The following is a 26,203-nucleotide window of genomic DNA, read 5'->3' on the forward strand; positions in this document are numbered from 1 at the left end:
TAAAATGGTACGATATCATAATTTAGCTCAGTTTGGTATTTCATATGCTGCTGTTGCATAGTTCACCTGTAGGGTGGCAGTGCTTCCCAAATTGTTGCGCAACCAGTAAATGTGACAACAGAACAACGCGATGGATCAAACAGATGAAACTCCATCAACGCACCCGAAATTAATAAATAAAGAGAACAGTAGAAGTGAAATATGGCATTACTTTGCATATAAAGCAGATGACAAAGGTGGCCTTACTGCGCCTGTATGCAAGCGTTGCTATAAATCATGCGTTTTAAAAGAGACAACACATCAAACCTTTTTAAGCACTTGTCGCTTGCTCATCCTGATCTTTTCAGAAAATTTAGAGATCGACAGGTGAGTGCATCATTAATAAATTCAGATTTAATTTGAAATTTTATTTACAACTGATCAACGCACATATACATAAGATGTGATACAGTAACAACGAAAGCTCAAATGTGCATGTGTGACACGCTAGAACCAGTGAAGTTTTGGTCACGTAATATATGCAAATATCTCTTGTTATATGCATATTGAATTTGAATTAAGCAAGAGTTTTGCTATATTTAATTTTTGTATCAATAATATGAAGGGAATGTTTCTGCCATGCCGCTGACCGCTAATATGAAGCAGCCAAGAGAGTGAGATTTATTTAATACTTTTTCTTTGGCTGAGTCTGAAATCTGAAAAAAAAAAAACAGAGAGCGTAATAATAACGTGATCTTGAATATTACTTTGACTGTTAGAATAACACTTTACAGTAAAGCAACATTTGTTTCATTAATTGCGTTACTTCAATTGTATTTAGTTTTTTCTTCAAACTCAAAATGTAACCTATCTTCCCGGTAGGTTTTTTTTTTTAGACATTTTGTTTGCACTGCAAAGATAGAAGATTTGAATATATTTTACTTCAGATATGTTTCCCAACCCCCCCCCCCCCCCCCCTCCCTCCAACATCAAAATGTTCTGTGTAGGTTTTTTGTTACAGTTTGATTCAAAGGTATTAAGATATGAATCTGTTTTATTATTATTATTTTAATATAGCTAATTGTTTTCAATTCACTTATCTTTTGAGGCTGGTTATTTGCCACCTATGGTATCGATTTAGTATCCATGCCGAGGTATTACATTTTGGTATCGTACCGAAGCCAAAATTATGGCATCGAGCCATCCCTAGTTCCTCTAAGCTGCGTGCGCAGAGAAATAATGTGCCGTGCGTACGCAAAAATGAGTTGGGAAAGCCATTTGATTGTATTCTAGTAAAAACTAAATAATTGCAGTGCTCTGTAAACTGCTATAGAGTTGGTGCCGCTATACATTTAGAACCAGTGAATGCGGTTTACAGGTTTCATAGAAAGAGAATATGCGCCAAATGAGTCGCTGTAGAAACCGAATACTTCAATGGTTGCGGACGAAATCGAAGAGCCAATGCAAACGCAATGACATGTGAAATAAAACGTCCACATGTATTAAAGAGTGGCTTGATTAAGTGCTGGAAATAGCGGATGATGGGCACAGAGCGGTAACAAAACTCAGAGACATTGATCAGAGTCACACACAGGTGTATTGTGCAAACTATACTTCATGTTTAGATAGCTATATAAGAATTCACGTTTATATATATATAACATACATATCTAAGTTTTTGATATGTGTATATATGTATGTGTATATATATTATCATAATAATAATATTATTATTATTATTATTGTTTATTTAGCATATCCTTAAAGGGATAGTTCACCCAAAAATAAAAATTCTGTCATTAATTACTCACCCTCATGTCGTTCCAAACCTGTATGGCCTCCATTCATCTTCGGAACACAAATTAAGATATTTTTGATGCATTCTGAGACAGATGCAGCTGACACAGAATAGAATACACTGTTTACGTTCAGTGGATACCAAAATGCCGTTAGATTGACGCAGAGGAGACTAATTGTTGAATTAAGTCGCTATTTTTGTTTTCTTTGCACACAAAAATTAATCTCGTATCTTTGTAAAATTACGATTGCAACCCTGATGTCACATGTATTATTTTACCGATCTCCTTGCTACGTTTCTGGTAATTACATTGCTGTCTATAGGAGGGTCAAAGAAATCTCAGAATGCATCAAAAATATCTTAATTTGTGTTCCGAAGATGAACGAAGGTCTTACGGGTTTGGAACGATATGAGGGTGAGTAATTAATGACAGAATTTTCATTTTTGGGTGAACTATCCCTTTAATATTGAGTAGTTGAATTCAATCAGAAATGGTAACTTCGATGTAAAAAAAAAAAAAAAAAAAAACCTCTTTCATATGTTGATTGTTGAATAAAATTTATTTGTTCATGGTCATCCTGCAGGTGGTGAAGACGGTAGGTCTGCGAGAGGTCTGGTTTTTCGGTCTGCAGTATGTGGACAGTAAAGGCTACACAACGTGGCTGAAGCTGAATAAAAAGGTAAGGCTTTCCCTCCCACTTTTCTATGTCTCTTGCTAGTACTACTGTTCTTATTAAACCACAATTCCACTACACCTCATATGTGCAGTTTTAACTGGCTTCCTGTTCAACAGCAGCAAAAAAAAAAAAAAACAGTGGGGGAAAATTAGCCTGTGGTTAAAGATGTCCTGCTGTAAAAACCTGAACTTTTCTATAAACAGCTTTATGGAAACTTGCAAAAACAGCCTTAAAGGGTTAGTTCACCCAAAAATTAAAATTCTATTAAGTACCCTTGTGTCATCACAAACCTATTAGACCTTCATTCATCGTCGGAACACAAATAAAATAAAAAGAATGAAGATGAAGATCCAAGAGCTTTCTGACCTTCCATAGACAGCAGTGCAAATACCATGTTCAAGACCCAGAGAGGAAGTAAGGACATTGTTAAAATAGTCCATGTGACATCATTGGTTCAACCTTGATTTTATGAAACGACTTTATTCAACAATTTCTTGTCTTCCATGTCAGTCTTCGGCGCGCATTCACGAACGCCGGCTCCTTCAAGATGGCGCCGCTGTGTTCGGACGCCGTTCGGGTCGCTCCACTGAGATTTTGCTTCAACTTTCTTTTTTACTTAGTTTTACTTTCTCTTTTTACACATCTCACGTCGGCACTGATCACCTACAACATAGAAACACTTTTGGACATTGGAAACCGCTACACCAACCTGTTTCAGGACACTTTATCCACGAATCCTGTGTGGCCTCTGGAGATTCTTCGGAACACGGAGATAAACAACACCCCCCCGAGGCGACGGATCAAGAAACACCGCGGGAAGCGCGCTGGAATTCGAGTCAGACTCAGGAAAAGGGCTCACAGTCCTCCTCTCCCAAGCATTCTCCTCGCTAATGTCCAATCCTTGGAGAATAAGATGGACGATCTTAGAGCCAGGATTAGTTTCCAACGGGACATTAGGGACTGTAACATCCTTTGTTTGTCAGAAACGTGGCTTTCGTCCTCGGTCCCGGACACTGCTGTAATGCCGAGTGATAACTTCTCTGTCTTTCGGACGGACAGAACAGCAGAGGCCGGTAAATCCAGGGGTGGAGGAGTACGTTTCATGATCAACAAGAAATGGTGTGATCCCAGGAATATCTCCATTCTGTCACGTTCCTGCTCGCCTCATCTGGAACATCTTTCCATTATTTACCGCCCATTTTATCTGCCCCGGGAGTTTTCATCGATCATTGTTACTGCCGTGTACATTCCACCACAGGCGGACACCGGCTTGGCTGTGTCTAAGCTTCACGATGTGCTCAGCGGCTACATTAACAAACATCCTGACGCTGCCTTCATCATCGCGGGGGACTTTAACAAAGCCAACCTCAAGCAGGTCATGCCGAACTTTTATCAACATGTATCCTGTCCAACTAGAGGACCAAACACACTGGATCATTGCTACACTCAGTTCAAGGATGCCTACAAAGCCCGCTCACTACCGGCTTTTGGCAAATCGGACCATGCCGCCATTTTTCTAACACCGAGATACAAACAAAGGCTCGTTCAGGAACCTCCGGTGCAGAGAGTAGTGACGCGCTGGTCCTCCCACTCAGAGACTATGCTGCAGGCGGCGCTTGATGACGTCGACTGGGACATGTTCCGGGCGAGTTCTTCTGACATCAGCGAGTTCACGGATGTAGCATTAAGCTTCGTAAACACGCTAACCGAGCAAGCTACAGAAACAATAACGATAAGGACATTCTCCAATCAGAAACCGTGGGTGGACAGAACAATCCGTGCCGCGGTTAACACACGCACCGCCGCTTACAATGAGGCTCTTCTGTCTGGGAATACGAGCGAGTACAAAGCATCGTGCTATGCTCTTCGACGCGCAGTAAGAGCCGCCAAACACAGATACAGAGAGAGAATTGAGTCTCATTTCCAGCTCAACGACTCTCGACGGATGTGGCAGGGACTGAGGACCATCTGTGACTTCGGAAACAAATCCTCCGCGGAGGTGAGAGCAGATCCGTTGCTGGCCGACGAGTTAAGCATCTTCTACGGCCGCTTCGATGGCAACGGCGGCTGCGCGTTTCTGCCGACCAGCGCGTCAGGAAGCAACAGGCAGAGCAGCGATGATCCTGTAATCACCGTGTCGGAGGATGAGGTTCGGAGGGCGCTAAAGAAAGTGAACGTCAGGAAAGCAGCCGGACCTGATGGGATAACCGGCCGTGTTCTGAGGTCCTGCGCCGATCAGCTCGCTGGTTTGTTCACTTCTATCTTTGAGTCCCTTGCTACCGCCGTGGTTCCCACCTCATTCAAAAAATCCATCATTATCCCTGTGCCAAAGAACAATAAACCCTCTTGCCTGAATGACTATCGCCCAGTTGCCCTCACATCTATAGTCATGAAGGTTTTTGAGAGACTTGTAAAGAGCCACATTTGCTCCTCCATCCCTGATACTCTGGACCCTCTTCAGTTTGCCTATCGCCCAAACAGATCCACGGACGATGCCATTTCTCACGTTCTCCACTCTTCCCTCACACACTTGGATAGCAACAATGGAAATTATGTAAGGCTGCTATTCATTGACTATAGCTCAGCTTTCAACACTATAGTCCCCATCAAGCTGGCATCTAAACTCACAGACCTCGGCCTAAACTCCTCACTCTGTGACTGGATTCAAGACTTCCTCACCGGCAGACCTCAAGTGGTGAAAGTTGGCCAGTTCACCTCAAACTCCATCACTCTGAACATAGGAGCCCCACAGGGCTGTGTCCTGAGTCCCCTGCTCTACTCTCTCTACACGCATGACTGCGTGTCCTCTCACAGCTCCACATCTATTGTCAAATTCGCTGATGATACTGTGGTTCTGGGCCTCATCTCCAACAACGATGAGACCGCATACTTGGATGAGGTAGAGAGTCGCACATCATGGTGCCAGGACAACTGTCTCTCTCTGAATGTGAGCAAAACTAAAGAGCTGATCATGGACTTTAGGAAGAGACAGCAGCAGCCCTACACACCTCTTATGATCAGTGGGACCCCTGTGGAGAGGGTGAGCAGCTTCAAGTACCTCGGTGTAAACATCTCCGAGAACCTGACTTGGACTACACACATCCAAACACAGGTTAAGAAAGCCAGGCAAAGACTGTACCATCTGCGACAGCTGAGGAAATTCAGGGTCTCACCAGCAATCCTGAAAACTTTCTATTCAGGGACCATAGAAAGTGTATTGACTCAGTGCATCTCAGTGTGGTATGGAAACAGCTCCAATCAGGACTGCAAAGCACTACAGAGAGTTGTGCGCTTAGCTGAGCGCATCTCAGGGTCTGCTCTCCCCTCTCTGCAGGACATCTACCTCAAACGCTGCAAAAATAGAGCTGTTAAAATCTTCAAGGACTCAAATCACCCTGGTAACCAGCTATTCACTTTGCTTCCATCTGGTAAGCGCTTCCGTAGCCTGATGGCAAAAACTGAGAGACTTAGGAGGAGCTTCTTCCCCCAGGCCATCAGGCTCCTAAACTCTAACTCTGTGTCATAACATCACTTGAATCCATGTAAATATCACCATATCAATAAGCTATTCATAATTTTTCTCTACCTCATATTGCTGCTATTTATATACCCTGTACAACTTTTTTGCACATTCCTCTTAGTACTATTTAAGTCAACAACATACTGACCTGCACATTTATATTTATATTTTTTATCTTATCTTTTTATTTTATTCTTTTATTTTATTTTATTTTTTCTACTTTTCTTCTCTTAATATTTGTATACTTTATAATTGCACTGTCCTTGGAGCGGACCTGACCTACATTTCACTGCTGGTTATACTCTGTATAATTGTGTATGTGACAAATAAAACTCTTGAATCTTGAATCCCGGGTCAGCAGCACTACACGCATGCGTTGTGGTATTCTCGTGAACACGCGTCAAAGTAGTAGCTTGGACACTTGATTTAGGTTTTATATGGCACTCCAGTAGCTCAAACAGAGTGTGGTGCTAGCAATGCTAAGGACATGGGTTCAAATCTCATTTCTCAGCAAATGCATGAACTGAAATTTATACCTTGCATGCAGTGTATGTCGTTTTGGATAAAAGTATTTGTCAAATCAACAGGGCAAATTAAGTTCTTTAATGTGTTTCTGTGAAAACTTGGCAGGTGACTCAACAGGATGTTAGAAAGGAAAACCCTCTGCAGTTCAAGTTCCGGGCAAAATTTTTTCCAGAAGATGTTTCTGAAGAGCTGATCCAAGAGATAACACAACGTCTCTTCTTCTTACAGGTATTGGGGAACCTAGTGTCCACACACTTGCCATCAAATTGCATGTATTTAGTTTAGAAAATGACTATAATATATTGTGTTAGGATGGATGTGGAGTAATTTCAGTGGTGCTGAACCAAAAACAATGTCGTGATTGTAATTTTTAAGTCTTGAAACAACAGAATTCTACCATTTAGCATACTTGATTTTAAGGAAGTATGCTAAATTTCAATCTTTTTTTTTTCTTACAGAACAGTGCCAAATGATTATTATTACCACAATTTCAGTGATCACGTATATATATGGAAGTAAAACAATGATATATATGTATTTTAAAAAAAAAGCATGTTAAAAATGCATAGCATTGACAGTGCTTGCATAGACAATACATAGGGCCCTAGCCCCTATGGATTATTCTAGGGATTAGGATTATTAGGGCCCAAGGCACTAAACCGCAGGGCCCTATTGTTTTTCTAAGGATTATTTTTATTTTTTATTTTTTGACTATTCGGGCCAATAGTACGCCTCAGAGGCTGGGACCCGGGCGTGGCACAGGGCGCCCCCTGGAACACAGTCAGAAAACTTGATGTATAGCTCATACATACTTGCACGTATTCATATGAAACTCGGTACACGTATAGATCTCATTGAGCCGAACAACTTTCGCGCTGCATGTCATAAGGCTCCGCCCAACAGGAAGTCGGCTATTCAGGGCTGTGTAAAAAGCACATGCTCTGGAATTTGATAAACTCTGAGGATTTCCAACCGATTGCCAGCAACCTCGGTGAACATGATCTCAAGACATTGGGGATGCTAAATTGTGAAGGTATTTTTGATATCTCTAACAGTTTGCCCATGGAAATGATGCCCGATTATGTCAAACGTTTGCCTCACATTTCAGGACGAAAGGAAATTTCAGGTGAAGGATAATCCACTTCTTACCTCCGAGACTGTGTTATGATCTATATGACCTTATTATTTTTACTGTGAGTATTAGGCTTATCATTATTGCTGATCACTGTTGTTGTGCTATGATATTGTAATATTTACCATTATATAATCAGAGGAGCATAGAAAAGTTTATGAAAGTGTCACTCCACAATACAATAGCAAAATATATAAATATGTCTAGTATTTTTGTTAGTGTCTAGCACACCTTCCTGAGGAAAGGATATGGATCAGAAGACATTGCAATTACTACATATTTAGACAGACTCAAAGAAGTTCCAGATCTTTACTTGTGCTCTTATTATTTCAGTTATCTTGCCTTTAATGTAAATAAACATGCGCAAACAATATTGCTCTTGTGAATTTATTTATATGTTAATTATATTTACTTATAAATTCATCATCATCATGTTGATATGCTATGTTACTATGAAACTCTTACGACAAACATGTCTTCTAATATCTTCAATTGTTGCATATACTGAGCTGCAGCGGACACATATTAAATGACTTCACTTGGACACATCTGTCTCTTTAATACCGCGTGGTTTATAAACACTTTGCTACTGATTGGGATGACATTTTTGACACACCCACCAAACAAGAGAAAGCGTATCTCAAACCCCGTTGCACACCGTTTCCAGGAAACATGTCGTTCAACCCGGAAACCGGAGCAAAACGTTGGGCACTGGTGTGCGCCTGAACTACACTTCATTTTGTGGTTTTTTTGCACTTTGAACAATTCTCTCAAGATCTCTCTCGTTACTCGTTCAGTACTCTGTACAGTAAACTGTAAGTAAAAACAGGTAAATTGTTCAAAGTGCAAAATATACCACAAAACTAAGTCTAAAACACAGTAGTGGGTCAGTTTTCATTACAATGGTAAAATGTAAATTTCTTTCTTTGCTGCAAATCAGAGCCGTTGAGAAACAATTGCGACAACGAAAGTTCAAAACGCCCGATCGTCACGTGATTCACTTAGACCTCAAATAGTTCCAGGACGTTTATAGCGGGCAATTGTAATGCATTGTTTTTTTTTTTGTTTTTTTTTATGCATGAAAAAACAATAACAATAGTCATCGTCAAATCACAACAACAGTCCAGGGTCATTCAGTTTTTCAGTCCAGAGGAAGTGCGAAGTCCTTCAACAAAGCCACTGCTCTTATTGCTTTCAAGTTCGTGGAGAATTCAATAAATTTAAAATACATTTTCAATTCAAGTTTGAATCTTACAAAAAGGTGTACATTTGGAAAATTTACATTTATGAATATGATATTTAGGAAAATAAGGTTTATGAAATAAGTATCACCTTTTTTTTCACAATCATGAAAGCCAAAAATGACATTGCTATAAGTAAACTCAAAATTAGGATTCACATAACATTTGATAAAGTCAAGAATGTCACACAAAAATTATGTTGTGTAAGATCAATTCCAGAATAAATGTAAAGAAGTTTCATTGTTTTCTAAACAGAAAGAACAGTTGGTGTTAATATCATTCTTAAGTCTTTTAAGAGAGCACTTATCCGGGTAAATTCTATGAATCAACTTAAATGCAATTTCTCTCATTTTGTTAGTAATTAAATATTTGTGAGGTAATGACCAAACTTTCTTCCAGGGAATATCACTTACTAAACCATTCCAATAAGAGATTACATAAGGCATAGAAATAGACTCCATCTGAAACAAAACTCTAATTTTCCTATTGTTTTTTTACTTGGATGACAAAAGGCACTGTTTTGCAACAAATGTTTTACAAAGATCCACTGAGTGACATGAGATTGGAAAAGAAAGACCTCTAAAAAGCATGAGAACTCCATGTGGCACTGCATCAGCAACAATTGCAAACTCTTTCGGACTAACAGGAATTCCATACTTAGCTAAAAACTCAGAGCAATTACAGATTGAACCATTTTGATTGAAAAGTTGAGATACAAAAATAATACCATTTTTAAATTGTGTTTAACAATGGGGTACCAAGCTAATAACATTTGCTTATGAAAAAGAGATAATTTAACAGGGATTTTCATTGTTATAGTTACAGATTAATAAGAAACTTAAACCACCTAGTTTGGAAAAAACTATTTTAAAAGGCCAAATTTGTCGTTTGGATCTTCTAAACCTCTACCATCCTCCACCTTAATGCAATAGATATATTTTTCAGAATCTTCCTTTTTCCTTATCTGCCATGCAAGTCATTTGCTTGTTTTATTGTTAAATTCATAATAGTGATAATTTGTCCTAGCCAAAGCCACTTCAAACTTAATAGTGCATAGGTTATTGTATAATATAAATTTTTTAGTCAGAGCTTTTTATTTTATTTATTTTTTGTCAAGCAATGAACCTTCTCCAATGTTCTGATGTCTTTTTCTAATTGAGATTACCTTATCTTATTCTTGCCCTCTCATATACCCCTTTTCCACCTAAGCAGTTCCAGTGCTGGTTCGGAGCCAGAGCCTAGTTTCGAAACGGTTCTTTGTTTTACGACATCCAAAGAACCAGTAAAAGCGGTTCGTAAGTAGTACCAAAACATTGCTGGGCTAGAAGGAGGAACTGCTTGCGTCAGGAGCTGGGGGCGGGGTTACTGTGACCAACAAGACGAACAGAAACTTGGACCGCCATATTTGAAATAGCAGCTAAACGCTAACACGTTTGATTCGCCGTGTTTGGATGCCGATGTAGGTTCGCAAAGCCATGAACATCAAATAGCACCGCAAATAGCACATTGCTGATAGTTTGTTTATGCTTGTCCGGGATAGATCGGCGATGCGCGGACCGTTCGGTACGAGGCATATCGGGGTGCTGCGGGAGCGACTGGAAAGCAGACGGCTCTTTATGCTTTTGGATCGCTCTCGCGGTGCTTTAGTGTGTTGTGTGCCGATCGATCAATCTGCGTAGCGCTGATGTACATCGAACAAGCCTGTTGTGCTGCGCTAGTGAACCGAAACATGAAACGTATTCAGTGACGTAAGAGCTGGCTCTGTATTGGCTCTCTAACTTGTGGAAAAGCAACCGGTTCTTAAAGGGTTCGCCAGTCGAACTAACTAAGAACCAGCTATAGCACTGGCTCTGAACTAGCACCTGGAACTGCTTAGGTGGAAAAGGGGTAATATACCCCTTTTCTACCAAGGCAGTTCCAGTGCTGGTTCGGAGTCAGAGCCTAGTTTCAAACCGGTTCTTTGTTTTTCGACATCCAAAGCACCAGCTCCGAACCAGGAAAAGCGGTTCGTAAGTAGCACCACAACATTGCTGGGGTAGAAGAAAGAACCGCTTGCGTCAGGGGCTGGGGTTACCGTGACCAACAAGACGAACAGAAACTTGGACCGCCATATTTGAAATAGCAGCTAAACGCTAACACGTTTGATTCGCCGTGTTTGGATGCCGATGTAGGTTCGCAAAGCCATGAACATCAATAGCAACGCAACGTCCCCCATTGCTGATAGTTTGTTTAGGCTTGTCCGGGATAGATCGGCGCTGCGCGGACCGGTCGGTGCAGGCATATCGGGGTGCTGCGGGAGCGACTGGAAAGCAGACTGCTCTTTATGTGCTTTAGTGATCGATCTGCGTGGCGCTGATGCACATCGAGCAAGCCTGTTGTGCCGCGCTAGTGATCCGAAACATGAAACGTATTCAGTGATGTAAGACCTGGCTCTGTATTGGCTAGAGAGTTCTCGGTTCTTAAAGGGCTCGCCAGTCGAACTAACTAAGAACAGGCTATAACACTGGCTCTGAACTAGCACCTGGAACTGCTTAGGAGGAAAAGGGGTAATATAGGCCTAAGCCTTAAGGGGCTTCCCAAATATTCGAATGAGAAGAGGAATTCAAGTTAGCTTCTAAGTATACATCAATGTGATTTTTCATAAAACGAATAAATTCTGGGTCTTTCAACAGATAGCCCCTGAATCTCCATATATAAGAGCCAGATTCAGGTGGGCCCACCTCTAGTTCCATCTTTATAGGATTATGATTTGAAAGATTAGCGGCTAGATAGGAGCAAACTTAAATTTATCTGTGGTGTCAGGAAAATATCAATATCACACATCACATATGTAATGTGTTTACTTGCCTATAGGGTTGTAAAGGTATGATAATCGTCTCAGAAAATATCATGGTTTCACAGTATCATGGTATATATTAAACAATAATTATCAGTAATAATGTCTCTTAAAAGAATAAGAACAAGTTATTTGAGTGAACAAATCCTTTATTACAACAAACTTGAAAGTAATGAAAGTATTGAAGTCTCCCTTCTGAAAAACAATAAAAAAAATAAAGCTATACACCTTATGTGTATCTATATCACACTTTTTTTAAATCCCACTTTAACATTTTAATTAATGTATTAAAATATTATCAAATGAAAATTTAACAACTTATTTTTGGCACGGTTCTGCTCAACAGAGGTATACGAAGTTAAAACATGGACAAACATGATATTCCTTAAAAATTGTTTAAATAAATTCATTATTATAAAGAATATTATTATTGTTATTATTATTACTTTGAAGTAGGGGTGGGCGATATGGGAAAAATATCATCACGATTTGTTTTTTTAGAAATATCACGATTCACGATTTTATCACGATTCTTTGTCATGTTGGTTTTACAAGTTGTCTGAGCATTACAGCCAAACTAGAAAGACAAAGCCTTTCAAGGTAACAAAAAACAAAAAAAAAGACATGGCAGATATTTAGGCCAAAGTGGGCGAAGATAAAAATCTTTGTCATCATTTTATCTTTCTTATTAAAAAAATAAGAACAAAGATACACATTACAAATACATATAATATACAAATAAAACAAACAGTGCTTTATTTTCAGGTACAATGGGTGTATTTAGCAGGAGCATTCAATGAAATTGAATGATCAAATATAAAAATAAAACACTAGATGGACTGATTCCTAAAGCAACTGTATTAAAGTTTTTCAGTCAAGAGTAGTGAGCGATTTTTCTCTTTGCGTTTTGTTGTTTTGTTAACGTTAAATGAATAGTTCCCCCCAAAACTAAATAGTCATCTGTTTTATTTTTATACCATCATTTACTCAAAAGTTGTTTTAAACCTGAATGAGTTTCTTTCTTCTGCTGAACATAAATGCTATTTTGAAGAAGGTGGAAAACCAAACAGTTGCTGGTCCTCAGTGACTTCCATAGGATTTTTCTTTCCTGCTATCAAAGTCAATGTGGACCAGCAACTGTTTGGTTACCCTCATTCTTCAAAATGTCTTATTTTGGGTTCAGCACAAGAAATTAATAGAGGTTTGGGACAACATGTGAGTGAGTAAATAATGACAGAAATTAAATTTTAGGGTGAACTATCCCTTTAATGACAGTCGACAGCACGTTTAGTGTCCTGTCCCTTTAAGACCTGCACGCATCTAATATACAGGAACGCATCTGTTTCTCTCTTAACTATTTACTTTTATTTTAGAGATAACCAACTGAGTCTGTATGTAAACCTTGTGTGTTTTGACAGTATTAGTGCAAAAAATAAATTAGTTGAGTAATCAGGCGCTGTTAGACAGGCTTTTTAGTGCGCGTGCTTCAGGTGTAACTTACGCGCTCAGAAAAAGCACACGTCAGACCAGCGCGCGAATTAAACATTTAACCAGCAAGGCTTGTGTGCAAATAATGTACTTTTGCGATCGCGAATAAGTGCAGTGTCCTGTCAGAGTAACTCTACTGCTGTATGTCGTGTTGTACAGTACATAGAGACGGAGGCGCCAGAACTGTATTTGACATAATGTGTGCTGTAGCACGATACTACGACATTTCTTCAAAAGCAGATCGTGGAGACATTTTTATCGTCCACGATCAAAAATCGTCATATCGCACACCCCTACTTTGAAGTACATTTACAAAAATGGGTGCGGCCATTTGTAAATTCTATGGGTCTAGCTTACCTCAGTGTTGGGTAAGTTACTAAAAAAAAGTAATCCACTACAAGTTACTAATTACTACTTTTAAAATTGTAATTTGATTACATTACTGATTACTGCATTCAAAAAGTAATCGGATTACTAATTACTTTACTTTAAAGTTACTTTCAAGTTTGCTTTACTTTTCAAGTTATCAAACCAAAAAAATACACTACAAAGAGAAGCTCATAGTTCTTTCATAAATTTAATATTGACTGAAAATATTAATATTGACTGTTTGTGTTGTCTAGGTGAAGGAAGCCATTTTGAATGATGAGATTTACTGCCCTCCGGAAACAGCAGTCCTACTGGCATCTTACTCTGTTCAGGCCAAGTATGCTGACTACAACAGAGACATTCACAAGCCCGGTTACCTCACCAATGATAGGCTGCTACCACAGAGGTGAGCCTGTCTTCTCAATACAGTAATACACAAGTTGGATGTCCCCCTGTCAGTAGCTCGATGGTTGTTGCAAGTGTAATGTGGAGCTATAATGATATTCTCTCCCTCTCTTTCTCTGCTATGATTTATTACAAATGTGTAGTTCAAAATGGTACATAAATACAAGATACTTTCAGATTCAGAAGATGATGATTTCAGGGCGGAATTTTATTTTATTTTTTTAAACTTCTGATACTCTCATGCTTCAGTACACAGTAAAACAGAACCCAATGCGTCATTGCAGGCTATAATTAAATGTTCCTGTGCCTTGGCAAGCCTTTAATGGCCTCTTGTTGAATCACCTTGCAAAGCACCATGACTTACAGACAGTTGAAACAGTGAAATATGATAAGGATATGATAGGATAGGTCAAGAAACTTCTAATTTCTTAGACTAGTTCTTAGAAGACTAGTTCAATATTGAGGTTGACTAGTTTCTGCAGCCTTTTTTGTTTTTAGAAATATTGCTTTTAAAGAGGCTTTTCGGAGATCCTTTGCATGCGCTTAGACCATGTGTCAACGAAAGCGTTTTTAGCCAGCTGAAAATGCAGCAAAAATTTTGTATTAAAGTATTATAATATTAAAAGCTCTAATACAGAGTGGCACAAATTGCTTATGCACATCCCGTGCGCAGAATGATGCATTTAAAGTAACATTGAGTCACAGCATGCAGCTTTTCACAGTGAAAGGTTCAAAGCATAAATGGAAGCGATATTGATGCGTAGTGTATTAGATCTACGCGACAGTTTATTGAGCCTTTTAACAGTTTTAAATTTCAGTTACTCTGCGTGTGAAGAACAATTCATAGACTTTTCTACTCCCATGTTGTGAACAGACACCCAGTAGCAAGTAACATGGTTGAAAAACAGCAATAAACTTCAACAAGATAAAGTCCTTTTATACAAAACCATAGACCTTTATCTACAAATCAAGTATAACAGTAGGAACATTAAATGATCTTGGAGAGTGATTTGCCATGCTGACCATCGTAACTGAATGTGACCGAGATTTGAATGCAAAATGGAGAATGACTGACAGCTGTAGCAGAAAGAAGAGTTTACGTGAACTTTAATTTAATGGCTTAAATATCTGTACCTCACATTAAGCTGTTGAATGGCTTCAGAAGACTATAGTGTACGAAAACTTTATGGTGCTTTATATTGTTTTATGCCTCTTGTGGGGCTTAACAATAACACAGAGTAGCATGCACAATATCGATCAAAATTGGATCAGGGATTAAGGGATGCACTGATCGTATACTCTGTATCTGTTCTGGCTCCAATACTACTTCAAGACCGATACTGAGTGTAGGATCGGGCGCACCCCTAATAATAGGCACAGTAGCGGACCTAGTTGAAATTCTTAATATCCACTGTAAGTGTGTGAGTAGTACAGAGAAAGAAGTGATGAGGCATGGCACTTGACAAAAATAAATGCATCCAAATGAAATACAAAGACACATTGTTATGTTGGCTTGGCGAAAGGCAAATGTTATGCTATTTAAACATTATTATTCTTCTGAGCCAATTTTCTGACACTAACTCCTCCTAGGGCTTAAATGCCACAAGCCCCAATCTCGGCAGATTCAAGATTCAAGATTTTTATTTGTCACATACACAATTATACAGAGTATAAACAGCAGTGAAATGTAGGTGGAAAACCTGGGCCCTGATGTCTAGTTTTTTGCTATATCTTTTCAGACTGATCAGACTGTTTTTTTTATAATTAATTATTAAAAATGTAAAATTTCCTATAGACTTACATTGGGTGAGAAAAATTGCGCCTCTACAGGAGAAATTCTCTCCTCTAGAGGGAGGAGTCCTCTCACTTTCACTTTAAAATTGGTTAAAATACAAATAAATACATAAATTTCATTCACACTGACAAGCTAATCCAGCATATCTCATCATTAATGGGTCAGGGCTCGTTAATAATGACTGTCTGATGGTCAGAGCAGTGTTAAAAATCACAGATCTGTGATACATTTGATTGTCTCACGTGAACATAAACTGTTAAGAAATAAATCGGAGGTGGATGGATGTGAACATTAATTAAAATGACCGCATTTACCAGTTGCTTTCTGTCTTCAATGTTAATCCATAAAAAACAGAAAATCATTCGTTTGTCTTGGCTTCTTTTATTTATGAATTTATTTATTGCTGTAACAAGAATCAATATTTAATGAAAACTATGCAATGCTATTTTAGGATTCTTCCATTTATTCATCTAAACATCTACAAACCTAAAACCTGCTCTCTTATACTGTTGTTTGCAAATAGTTTATCGCGCAATTTAACTGATATCTACTTTTTTTTTTTTTTTTTTTTTTCATAATAAACTTGTTTGTTAGAATAGACAATTACAGCGCCCTATATTACCTGGGTTTGTACAAGCTGCTTAAAAAGCTTGAAGTAGCCTACTTGACTTACTTTTTGAAATGTAGATCCTAAAAAACCCTTGGGAACAGCCATATATATGAAAAGGTGCTTGACCTATTGAAAAACAATATAAATGAAATTAGTGTTTAATTTTTAGTAATGACAAATTTTGTTGTCACAACCTTCTTCATTACAATACAATACAATACAATACAATTTCTATAGACAAGTGTCTATAGAAAATATTGTGAAAACAATATTTTTCAATTTTTTCATCATTATATTGTTTATAGACTATAACAAAACAAAAAAAAAAACATTAAACAAGTCACATAATAATCAATCTTCACTAAATGTAAGTTGAAAATTAAACTCTTAAAGCATTAATGTGGGTGTATTATCAGTAAACTAATCATTAAACATTTGTAATCATTCAAAATTTTGGCCATTTCATCTTAATATTGTTCAGAGATGAAGGCCAGAATGCTAATGTTGTCCACACGAGGGAGCCACAGGATAACAAATCATTCAAGATCTGTTTAAAGATTTTGAAAATGTTTCAAGTGACTAAATAATAAAATTCATATACATTCATTTATATTTTCATAATCTTTAATAGTCCAATATAGTATGCAAAAACTGTAATCTCCTAAATACCATTACTTTTTATCTTAATTTTAATGGTAGTGACAATGTTTCTCAAGTTATCACACATAACCGAATTTAAGTCCAAGGGACACTATATTAGTTATAATAATTAGTAGGGATGCACGATATGAAAAATTTTAACCGATATCGATAACCGATAATTAAGTCCTTCTCATGGCCGATACGATAAATTCATATTTTTATATTATAATTTTCATATAATCTGCAGTTTGTGCACCCAGGAGAATACAAAATCTAAGATTCACTGATTAAACTGATATTTTAGTAGCTCTGGCCTAACTATAGCAAACATCAGTCCTGTCTCTTCAAATGTTTTTTATTTTTTGTGTAAGGCACCACAATACTTTGTAACAGAAATGGTTTAACAGAATTATGACAGAACTATGGTTTATCTGCAATTAACAACTCATTAACAACAAATTTATATTCAAATATTTCATGCATAAAGAAATGCATCTATTCAACGTTTTTAGTGCACGAGGATGAGAAAGTTATATAGTCTTTAAGCAGTGTTGGGAGTAAGGCGTTACAAAAGTAATGCATTACAGTAACGTATTACTATTTGCTATAATGCAGTAGTGTAAGGCATTACTAATCAATTTTCAGTAATATTTTACTCAGTACATGTTCAGTAACGCTTGCATTACAACACACTTTTAGCCCCCAATTATTATTATTATTTTAAATTTAATTTAAAGTCAGGCTCCTACTTTATGTCCCTAGGGCCGGGCTTCGGGCCAATATTCACATCATAGTTCAGACGTGGGCCCATCCTCAGGCCAGTTTTTTATGCTTCTCCTTATCTTTATATTTGAGACATTCATCAATTATTGATGAAAAAAATTGCCGCGCTGGTGGAAACAACATGAGTCCGTGCTGACCGACTGATCTTGACCGACTGTCAAGAGCGGCTCGATGGTGTTTAGTGTCCCGCAGCAGCAGCGAGCCGTCAGCACAGCTCAAGAGTTCTGCCTTCAAATACACGCAATAAAGCCAAAGCCCCAGCAAAAGTAATTACCATGAATGTGTCCGGGGGAAATAGTAAGGATTCGCCATCTCCTCGTTAGACGCGCCTTTAGATAGAAGTGCATCTTCACGGATAACGATTGTATTAAATAGTTTTTGTTTTCGTTTTTATTTTGTTAAGTAGCAATTTAAAGCTTTCTTTAGATATATTTATCATGTCTGTAAGGCATGTATTTCGGTTCATTTTTGTGAACGAACGACAGTTGCGCATCACAGATCAGATTTCATTTATCACCTGAGGAGAGAGTCGAGCTGACTGACAAGAGTGAGGTGAAAAAGACAAGACGATGGCAGAAGTGTGTCAAAACGAACTGTAAAAGCGCCTGTTTTAAAAATATTTTTGGATTTTGAAAAGCCTGTTGACCTGCCATTTATCTAAGGTGATATTGGAAGGTCTATTTATTTATTTATTTATTAAACATTCGTTTCTCATTTGGTTCCACAGTATTTGCTGATTTTTATTTTATTTAAACTGTGATATTTTTCCCATTATTTTACATCAAGGTATATGCAGTCCTTGCCTCAAAACTTTCCATCTCACTAATAAACGTTCTACGTTTTATAATTATTTGTTCCTCAGTCTTTACTGATTTTCTGTTTTGTATAGGCCTACCATGCATATTTAAAATTTGTAAGTTATGTTATTTTATATTAGGCATATAGCATGGTGCATTTTTATTCGTTTTGTTAATAAAAGTTAGCAATATGTTCTATGTTGTATGTTGTAATTGATGCCGAATTGCCGTTAATTTAAAAGTGAAAATAAAATATGCACGGTGCTTTTACAAGCTATTTAAGCAAAGGAAAGTGAGAAAACTCAAGCGAACTAAAAACAAATAACTGCTTGACGCCGAATTGCCACTAATTTAAAAGTGAAAATAAAACGCGCACAGAGCTTACAAGCTATTTAAAACCGGAGGAAAAGAGAGAAAAACGTCAAACGACGTCCATCCCCCATCCACCGAGGTGATACCGGTAAGGTGTTGACACACGTCGATTAACCAGTGGGAAAATTTCCTCACTGTCACAACCCTACTTGATGCCTTTTTTCCTCCTTTCGGAATCCTTGCTGAACATGCGTTGGAAATAGCAATGGCATTGTCCTCCTCTGCCACCGAGAAAAACTTCCAGACCGGCGAAGACATGTTCGCAAATGATGACGTAATGAGCACAACACATGCTGAGAGTCACTGCAGTTTAAAGCTGTAATCACTTGCACTCGGAAAGAAGATGAATCTCAGATAAATCAGACTGATTGATTGATTTACCAGCAAGCATACTTTATCGGATCTAGTTATCGGATTTAATTCATTTATCGGAGCAATAAAAATGACGTAATTTTCTCTCATATCGGTCGATAATTTATCGGTCCGATAAATATTGTGCATCCCTAATAATTAGTATATTAGTTATAATAATTAGTAGGGCTGTGCAATTAATCGAATTTCGATTTCGGGTCTCAACGATCACAAAAATGGTGTAATCGAAAAAAAACGATTATTCACTTTTTTTTTTTAAAGTTATTTTGACCTGCGTTCTGACGCACGCGCGCGCGCGCCCATCCGCACTTTCGCCCTTCCAGAAGCCCGAACTCTCTCACTCTATACTGTCAGCGAAGAAGTTGCGTATGTGGTATCTGATCGCATTTAAAAATCAGCGCGAGTGAAGATGGCAGAAAAAGAGCAGACAGAGACACTGGATGCTGAGGAAGACCCACTGAAGTGGTGGAAGGAATCTCCGAGAATCTTCCCACGTCTTTCCAACCTGGCAAGGAAATATCTTTGTATTCCAGCCACAAGTTCTTCATCAGAGCGAGTCTTTAGCACTAGGGGAAATATTGTCTCCTGCTTGCGTTCATCACTGAAACCAGATCATGTGAATAGGCTGGTGTTTCTGGCTAAAAACCTTTAAGGTTTAGATCTGTAACCCTATCAGCATTTTGGCCATGTTGAAACATGTTTACATAGGCTAAAGTTGAAGTTAAACATATTTGCTGTTAATTCTGAGCGATAGTGTGCCAGCCTTAAAATATTCTTGGACTGAGTTACTGACCGGAATTTTATTGTTAATTATGTTTAAAATGTAGAATGTTGTAAAATGTTGTTTTGCATTTTTCAGTTTGTTAAGGCACATACGTGAGCAAATTTATTTTGGACTAATTTATTTATTATTTTATTTACTATTTATATTTTATTTATTACTTGTTTTCAAAAGATTGTGGAAGTGCACTACATTGTTGATCTTGTTTGCCTTTATCTGTTTTATCTGTCTTAATCTGTTTTAAGGAGAATTCACTGTTCTGTTCAATAAATGCAACATATTTCCAAAGTCAATGAGTAATCGTGTAAAATAATCGTGATTTCAATCATGACCAAAATAATCGTGATTATGATTTTTTCCATAATCGAGCAGCCCTAATAATTAGTAATATTTTCATATTGTACATGTAGTAGTACTCACATAAAGACTCATAATTGATTTGAAAACAAACACGTCCATTGTGTAACTGCATCATCTACACAAACCATTGTGCTTGGACCCCGAGGATCGCCTTGAGTTAAACCACATTGTTTCAGTTACCTTCTGTGTCGTTGCCCACAATGCTTTGGTGACAGGACTTTGAAATAGCAAACAGGGGAAAAATAAAACAAATGTTGAAGCTGTTGTCAAAGCCTAGTAGGCTTTTTATTAGAATAAAAAAATAGCAAGGGTTCATAGAAAAATACTGTTGAATGTTTTTTTGGCAGCGGGGCAGCTCAAGAACGCTGGACACACAAGTACTCTGGCTCTTTTGCCAAGACAACATCAAAGTTAGTTCACTAACTTTAAGTTTCTAGTTCAGTATTGTGAGGTTTTATGTGCATTATCCACTCGCAATATTAAATTTTTGTAAATCTCTTTGTTAATTTGTGAATCGAAATCCATATATCTGGAAGTACCAAACAAATCTAACCCCATGCAACGAAACCAATGCAAATAGCACTTTTGTAAGACTTCCCCTGCCTTCAGGAATATCAGTTCATAATTTTTAGGTCTCCGGTTTTTATGTGCTCCATGAGAGTTTGTGTAATTTATTTTTTACACTACGATGATTATTTAGTCCATTTTCTGACCCCTACAGTGATACCAGACTGATTCATCATGTGTTGTGAATATTATGTAGAGTTTTGGAGCAACATAAACTGACTAAAGAACAGTGGGAGGACAGAATACAGACATGGCACGAAGAACACAGGGGTATGCTGAGGTAAGGCTTGACACACAAACACATGCACAAGAGTACACATAGATTATAATACAAGAGCACAATGGGGCAATGGTGTTTTCAGTCCCCAACTACACACACTGTGAACTTCACAATGCTTAATAGCAGAATTTCTATTCTCAGCATGATTGTGTATGTTTACAGAGAGGATTCTATGATGGAGTATCTGAAGATCGCTCAGGATCTGGAGATGTATGGAGTGAATTACTTTGAGATCAAAAATAAGAAGGGAACAGAGCTCTGGCTGGGAGTGGATGCTCTTGGTCTCAACATTTATGAACATGAAGACAAGTAAGACTTGCACTGAAATGTCTCTCACTTGCTTTATGTATAAACTGAATATAGTTTAAAATGTGATTTATTACTGTGATGCAAAGCTGAATTTTCAGCTGATTTGCTGCTCAAGAAACATTTCATATAATTATCAATGTTAAAAACAGATGTGCTGCTTCATATTTTTGTGGAAACCGTGATGCATTTTGTTCAGGGTTGCTTTGATGAATTTAAAAGAATAGCATTTAATTGTAGTATAATTTTTTATAAAAGTAAGTACTGTCACTTTGGATCAGTTTTATTCCTAAAATATTTTTTTTAATTATTAGTTTTTTAAAATGGTTTAATAGATGAAACATGAGCTTTTATTTATTGTTTGTTTGTTTGTTTGTTTGCTTGCTTGCTTGTTTGTTTTGTACTATAGTTTAAATAATCATTTCTATTGACATTTTATGATTTAGGATGTTAGCATAGGCATTGGAGTTTCAGAAACGTATGATTGCTAATTCCAGTACATTCTTTGAAAGGATTTATTGAAGGGGTAGTTCATTTAAAAATTTAAATCGTCATACTTTTCTCACCCTCATTTTGTTTCAAACCCATAAGATACTAATTAATAGATTTTTAATGAAACCTGAGAGGTTTCTCGCTTCATTGAATGTTCAGGCAACCAAAACTTAAAAGAACTAAAAGGGTTGTAAATTGAGGCTTTTATTTACATCTAAGCAATAATTGACACACAATGCATGATGGTAAATACGTTATCTTGTGAGTATTATTTGTATTATTAGAGTTAACCTCTACCTCCTGCTTCAGCACCCATCCGTTCCTTGCCTTATAGGGCAGACATTAGAACAGGGTGAGTCACAGCATGTGATGTTTTGGCCTTTTGCCCCTGGGTGAAGGGAAATACAGCCTTGATTCCTATTTACAGTGTGGGACCATTTCATAATCGGGATATTATGTATATGTGGGGTCATAGTGCCCATGCCCAGGTCAATGCATGTCAGTCAACTCCACAAAAATTACTTTCATATTAGATTCTAAGAGGTCAGTTGATTTGATTGTCTGTCAGCAGTGTCTGTCAGTGTTTTCCTCTGCTGCCCACTGCTGGCTGTTTTTGACATGATTTTCTGAATAATGTTAATAAAATGTACATTTTCAAACTTGTTCACCGCTCTCTTGTTTTTCTTTAAGGCTCACACCAAAGATTGGGTTCCCATGGAGTGAGATCCGAAACATTTCTTTCAACGATAAGAAGTTTGTCATCAAGCCCATTGATAAAAAAGCACCCGTAAGTATTTTGATGATTATTTATGATTATTCTGTCAGTTTGAACTACAGAAGTTAAGCACAATTTGGACCGTGTTTACATGCACATCATTTTGTGGTAAGGTCCATATTCTGGTTTAGCCTAATTTGCGCAAAGATGTTTGCGGACGAAAATCTATAATAATGTGACCATACAGTTGTAAATTGGTATGAGTCATCTTTGTTGGATGTCCTGACATAAGTGACTAGTGACTAAGAATGTCAAATCTGAATAGCAAACTTTTATAATTATTGACACATTCGTACATTGTGAAAACGAGTACAACATGTTGTGTAGGGGTCATTCCACGAAATCGGTGCTTTTGCGTCCCTAAGAAATATACAAACATAGATTTAATATTTACAACAAATTAATTTGCAATTTAAAGACAACAATACTATGTATTCTTTCATCAATATAGAGTCAATTAAATATTATTTTAAATAATTTAAATGGCATTTAAGCTGATAAGGGTAAGGTTTCTGGCCTGTCCCTCACTGTGATTTTTCTTTTAATTTGCAAAATGATATTTAAAAAAATCACATTTTCATAATATTCTAAATACAGTCTTATTGTTATGCAGTGTTTTTGACATAAGCATGAATTTATTTTATAAAATATAAATAATTTTATTGGTGTCCTGATTTCATCTCAGCCCTGTTACCCTCATCAAAAAAAAGCCTTGTAAAATAATGGTACATTCAAGTGACATCACTTCTAGGAGGTTACATCATCTCTCAACCAGGATTCCAACGCTTAAAACACAAGCATGTTTCTCTCACTCCTCTATAATGTTCTATTTTTGATGATTTATGAAGCTTCACTGAGGGGGGACATCATGCAATGTCAATACTGTTACCATTTTTAAAATGTAAATTTAAACAATTATTTATTACATTTAAACGTGGGGTATGTAATTTTTCAAATACGCTTTAGAAAACGGAGTCGGGCCAAGTACCAAAACAGACTTGTAGCCAATCAGCAGTAAGGGGCGTGTCTACTCATGATGTGGAGGAGAGAGCGTTCAGTGCACAGGACAAACAATAGCCGAGCCGAGCAACAGAAAGATAGAGATAAAAAACAAAAGAGGAAAACGTCTGCGGAACGATAAGGTAAGAAGTAGGACCCGTGTAAATATCGGATCAGTTTTCCAGCACTGTAGAGAACTCGAGGAGCGGAAGGCCTGCAATCGGACGCCGAGGTTGCTTGTTTCTTCTCGATAGGTGAGTAACACTGTGTCTACAACGGACGCGCCGCAACCGCTAAGTCTGCCTATGGAATGCCATAATTAGAAAGAAAGAAATGTACAAAGAAATGTAAAAAAGCAAAAATAAATAAATATACAAAGAAAAGTAAAAACGCAAAAATAAATTATTTTTTTCCACATTTATTTTTAATTTTTTTATTTATACATTTATTTATTTTCACTTTTATTTATTTTCATATTTATTTATTTATTTCTACATTTCTTTGTCCATACTGTACTGAGGAGGGCGTGTTTTACCGCAGGAATAGCAATCGAGCCAGAGTAGTCGAGGGGTAAGCTTTGAGGCCACAGTGACACCTTGTGGTACCCAAACGAAGTACAAGAAGTGTATCCTACAGGACGCATCTGATGATAGTGTGGGATCAATGACTTAGATGGGCAGTATGGCCAAAATATCACGGGTTATTATTTCAGTTTCACGTGGGGTAGGGGTGGTCGATATGGAAAAAATATCATATCACAATTTTTTTTTTTGTAGAAATATCACGATTTTATCACGATTCTTTGTCATGTTGGTTTTACTATTTTGGTTTTACAAGTTGTCTGAGCATTACAGCCAAACTAGAAAGACAAAGCCTTTCAAGGTAAAAAAAAAAAAAAAGACATGGCAGATATTTAGGCCAAAGTGGAGCGAAGATAAAAATCTTTGTCATTATCTTTCTTATTAAAAAATACACATACAAATAAAACAAACAGTGCTTTATTTTCAGGTACAATGGGTGTATTTAGCAGGAGCATTCAATGAAATTGAATGAACAAATATAAAAATAAAACACTACATAGACTAATTCCTAAAGCAACTGTATTAAAGTTTTTCAGTCAAGAGTAGTGAGCGATTTTTCTCTTTGCGTTTTGTTGTTTTGTTAATGTTAAATGAATAGTTCTCCCAAAAATAAATATTCTGTCATCTGTCTGTCATTTCTGTCATAATGTTTTATTTTTATACCATCATTTACTCAAAAGTAGTTTTAAACCTGAATGAGTTTTTCTTCTGCTGAACATAAATGCTATTTTGAAGAAGGTGGAAAACCAAACAGTTGCTGGTCCTCAGTGACTTCCATAGGATTTTTCTTTCCTGCTATCAAATTCAATGTAGACCAGCAACTGTTTGATTACCCTCATTCTTCAAAATGTCTTATTTTGGGTTCAGCACAAGAAATTAATAGAGGTTTGGGACAACATGTGAGTGAGTAAATAATGACAGAAATTAAATTTTAGGGTTAACTATCCCTTTAATGACAGTCGACAGCATGTTTAGTGTCCTATCCCTTTAAGACCTGCACGCATCTAATATACAGGAACGCTTCCGTTTCTCTCTTAACTATTTACTTTCATTTTAGAGATAACCAACTGAGTCGGAATGTAAACCTTGTGTGTTTTGACAGTATTAGCACAAAAGATAACTTAGTTGAGTAATCAAGCGCTGTTAGACAGGCTTTTTAGTGCGCGTGCTTCAGGTGTATGTGCTCAGAAAAAGCACACGTCAGACCAGCGCGTGAATTAAACATTTAACCTGCAAGGCTTGTGTGCAAATAATGTACTTTTGCGATCGCGAATAAGTGCAGAGTCCTGTCAGAGTAACTCTACTGCTGTATGTCGTGTTGTACAGTAACGTTATATAGAGACGGAGGCGCCGTAACTATTTGACAATGTGTGCTGTAGCACGATACTACGACATTTATTCAAAAGCAGATCATGGAGACATTTTTATCATCCACGATCAAAAATCGTCATATCGCACACCTCTAACGTGGGGGGTTGTTTCAGTTCAATTCAAGTTTATTTGTATAGCGCTTTTTACGATACAAATCGTTGCAAAGCAGCTCTACAGGAATTTAAGTTTCCACAATATATTTATATATTGCAGAACCTTAATATGTTTGACTTATGGCAAAATTTGGTAATTCTGGTTTCGGCTGGGAAGCATGCAATCTGTGATCGCGTGCATGGGGAAGTCATGGCCTAATGGTTAGAGAGTCGGACTTGTAATCCGAAGGTTGCAGG

At 37.4% G+C, this 26,203-nt stretch overlaps 1 protein-coding gene across 2 annotated transcripts in view; it reads left to right on the forward strand.

Annotated features, from left to right (window-relative positions):
* LOC306873920 (radixin) overlaps nucleotides 1–26,203 on the forward strand; it is a 132,814-nt gene that overhangs the window by 79,871 nt on the left and 26,740 nt on the right. For both annotated transcript variants that reach the window (XM_079423481.1, XM_079423482.1), the window contains exons 4-9: nucleotides 2,362–2,457; nucleotides 6,605–6,727; nucleotides 13,820–13,971; nucleotides 21,246–21,329; nucleotides 21,492–21,638; nucleotides 22,818–22,914. In XM_079423481.1, the coding sequence (XP_079279607.1) occupies nucleotides 2,362–2,457; nucleotides 6,605–6,727; nucleotides 13,820–13,971; nucleotides 21,246–21,329; nucleotides 21,492–21,638; nucleotides 22,818–22,914 (699 nt within the window). The remainder of the gene's footprint in view (nucleotides 1–2,361; nucleotides 2,458–6,604; nucleotides 6,728–13,819; nucleotides 13,972–21,245; nucleotides 21,330–21,491; nucleotides 21,639–22,817; nucleotides 22,915–26,203) is intronic.

This window comes from Barbus barbus (genome assembly GCF_936440315.1).
Source record: "Barbus barbus genome assembly, chromosome: 8".
Lineage (NCBI taxonomy): Eukaryota > Metazoa > Chordata > Actinopteri > Cypriniformes > Cyprinidae > Barbus > Barbus barbus.